At 55.0% G+C, this 3174-nt stretch overlaps 1 protein-coding gene across 1 annotated transcript; it reads right to left on the bottom strand.

The window, feature by feature from the left end:
• Positions 1–1618: 1618 nt before the first annotated feature.
• LOC137618983 (uncharacterized) lies at positions 1619–2709 on the bottom strand. Its single transcript, XM_068349184.1, has 2 exons — positions 2175–2709; positions 1619–2031 (listed from the first exon to the last, which is right to left on the bottom strand). Exons 1-2 carry the CDS (start codon positions 2707–2709, stop codon positions 1619–1621), a joined length of 948 nt encoding a protein of 315 aa, XP_068205285.1.
• Between the last annotated feature and the right edge of the window lie 465 nt (positions 2710–3174).

Here is a 3174-nt window from a genome sequence, read left to right as displayed (position 1 = left end):
ATCCACAGTCGTCCAGGTTCCTCGGCTTGCAATGCTTGGTTCTGTCCCGGTAAGTTTTAAGACATGGCCTAAACTTCCTGGCAATGTCCCTAAGGTGATACAGCAGCGTGTCGTCGGTTGATGTGGGAAATAATTCGCCGGGAACTGTAAGCACCTCACCGTAAACCTTTTCAGCTGGTGATGGCTCGCCATCTGCACGAGGGGCGGTGCGAAAGCCGAGAAGTACCCAAGGAAGTCAAGATTTCCAGTCCCCGTCAGTGCAGCTCGCCATCAGGGACGCCTTGAGGGCACGATGAGTTCGCTCGACCATGCCGTTTGCTGCGGGGCTGTATGCCGTGGGGCTGTGGAGGGTCGTTCCCATCAGGTTTGCCAGAGCGAACCATATTTCTGACAGGAAAGCGGGGCCTCTGTCCGTCGTGATGTTGTCAGGAACGCCAAATCTGTTCACCCAGCTCGACAAAAGGGCTTCGGCGCATGGTTGGGTTGTAGATTCGGTCATCGGTGATGCTTCCCACCACCTCGTTGAGCTATCGATAATTGTCAGCAGATAGCGAGCAGATCCGGAAGGCGGCAAAGGTCCCACGACGTCGATGTGGATGTGACCGAAATGCCTTTTCGGTTGGGGAAAATCACCTATCCCCGATTCGGTGTGACGGCTGACCTTGCTTGTCTGACAATTGATACATGTCTTCGCCCATTCCCGGGCGTTCTTTTTGATCCCTGGCCAGATGAACTTCTCAGTCAGGAGGCGAGCAGTGGTGCGTCCCGAGGGGTGTGAAAGTCCATGGATGACGTCGAATATTTTCCTCCTGCAGGAAGCGGGAATCCAGGGACGTGGGCGGCCAGTGCTTGTGTCGCAGAGGATAGTTACTCCTGCCGGCCCAAGGGGAATTGCAATTATCTTGACCGCAGATGGCCCCGTCAGGTGATCCTGTGCCTCTGGGTCCGTGCGCTGCTCGGAGGCGAGGTCGGTGTAGTCAATTCCCAAAAGCATTGCGTCGATTTCAATCCTTGAAAGGGCGTCTGCGACTGGGTTTTTCTTTCCAGGAAAGTAGCTTATGGTGCACCCGAATTCGGCGATTGCTGCGAGATGGCGTTGTTGTCGGAAGGACCATGAGTCTGTTGATCTTGTGAAGGCGTGTACGAGGGGTTGATGGTCTGTCGTGATGGTGAAGGGTGTGCCCTCCAGGATGTACCTGAAGTGGCGGACGGCGAGGTAGACAGCGAGGAGCTCCCTGTCGAAGGTGCTGTATCTTCTTTCGGCAGGTTTCAGCTTTGTGCTGAAGAATGCCGACAGACATGGAGAACAATCGACGAGCTGTTCCAGCACAGCTCTAAAGGCGACATTGCTGGCGTCGGTCGTCAGTCGCAGAAGGGCGTTGTCGTCGAAGAAAGCCAGGGTGGTGGCGTTTGCAAGGGCGTCCTTTGTCCTGGTGAATGTGTGTTGTTGTGGGGAACCCCACTCAAGTTTCTTCGCCTTTCCCTTCAGGGCATCGTCGAGGGAGGTCAGGGTCTGTGCGATGTTGGGGATGAAGCACCTGTAGTAATTGACCATCCCCAGGAACTCCTGAAGTTGGCGGGTGGTCGTAGGTGCCGGGAGCTTCCTGATGGCATCCACCTAGGTTGTCAGGGGTTTTACCCCACTCGAGGACACACGATGACCGAGAAAGTTCTCTCCTTCAGCGCCGAACGTGCATTTATCGAAACGTACAACCAGGCCTTTCTCCTGCAGGCGTTTGAGAATGGCATAACGTGCCTCCGGTGTTCCTCGTTGGTCCTTGAGAATATCAGGATGTTGTCGACGTAGCAGGCGCAGATTAGTAGGTAGCCCAGGATGGTATCCATTAGGCATCAGAAGGTCGCCCCCGCATTGCATAGACTGAAGGTTGAGTATGCGAGGGTGTAGGATCCAAACAGTGTCACAGTGGCAGTCTTCGGAATGTTCTCTAGGAATACGGGGACCTGGAAGTAAGACTTGAGAAGGTCCATCTAGGTGAAGTGTTTCACGCCATGCAACGCATTCGTCAGGTCCTGCATGTTGGGCAGAGGGTAGTGGTTGGGCGTTGTGATGCGGTTGAGGCGCCTGTAGTTGCCGAAAGGTCTCCAGGTCCTGTCAGGCTTCTTTACCATATGGAAGGGAGATGCCCAGGGGCTCGATGCTTTCTAACAGATACCCATGCGTTCCATGTCCTCAAAGGCGCGTTTGGCGTCACTCAGCTTCTGGGGCGGGAGGCGGTGGAATTTGGCGTGTGCAGGAGGTCCCGTCGTCGTGATATGGTGGTAGATCCCGTGCTTGGAGGTGGATCCCGGTGATTGGCGGAGCTTGGGCTTGAAAACGTCGGGAAATTTCTGCAGATGGTCGGTGTAGGGCTGCGTCATTACAGCAGATACGGACATTGTGGCAGGGGCGGCTCTTAGGGAGCGGAACCGGCAGGTTCCTGTGTCGATGAGGCGTCTCCCAGCAACGTCGACGAGTAATCCGTGGTGAGCGAGGAAATCTGCACCGAGGAGAAGGCGACTGACGTCAACGATGGTGAAGGGCCAGGAATACGAACGGCCCATGATAGATATCCTGAGGACCCTAGTCCCATAACACCGTATGGGAGACCAGTTGGCGGCGACGAGCGAGGGGGCGTCTTTGCTGGGACCACGGTCTAGGTCAGCTTGTGACGTCGTGAACGTTGACTGCATAGCACCGGTGTCGACCATAAGTCTACAGTTGGAGACGGTATCGAAGATATAAAACCATTCTTGCTTTGGTTTCCTGCAGATTCGATGGTGGTTGGTGGTTTCTTCTGGCGTCGTCTTCAAGGGGAATTGCATGGTGCCCTACATTTCTTGGCGTCGCTGCCAAACTGCTGATGGTAGAAGCACCACGCTGAATTAGGCCTAGGGTTCGGATGTGTCGGTTGCGGTGGTTTCCTCCTTGCCAGAGCGTTGATCTCGTCGTCGTCGTTAGGAAGCGTTGCTGAAGAGTCTATGGAAGAGCAGCTGAAGGAGGAGAACGAAGACGATACTGATGATGATGCTCCGGGGCGGGATGCTTTGGAAGCCTTAAGGAGCTTCCGAGCCTTCGACAGGAGTTCGTTCATCGGAAGCGTGTCGGCGTCCGTCAATTAGGCCCTTACGTCTTGTGGCAGGCGTCGAACAAAAATCTCGCCAGATAGGCTAAAA

Source organism: Palaemon carinicauda, chromosome 25, assembly GCF_036898095.1.
Source record: "Palaemon carinicauda isolate YSFRI2023 chromosome 25, ASM3689809v2, whole genome shotgun sequence".
NCBI lineage: Eukaryota > Metazoa > Arthropoda > Malacostraca > Decapoda > Palaemonidae > Palaemon > Palaemon carinicauda.
The sequence above is the reverse complement of the archived record's forward strand: the minus strand, read 5'-3'. Positions and strand labels throughout refer to the sequence as shown.

Excerpts from the sequence above, each read along its gene's own strand:
- LOC137618983 (XM_068349184.1), bottom strand. The coding sequence starts at position 2,709 with ATGGTCGACACCGGTGCTATGCAGTCAACGTTCACGACGTCACAAGCT. Across the intron at positions 2,032-2,174 it reads TGAGGACATGGAACGCATGG|GACCTGACGAATGCGTTGCA; the intron begins GTATCTGTTAGA and ends CCCAACATGCAG.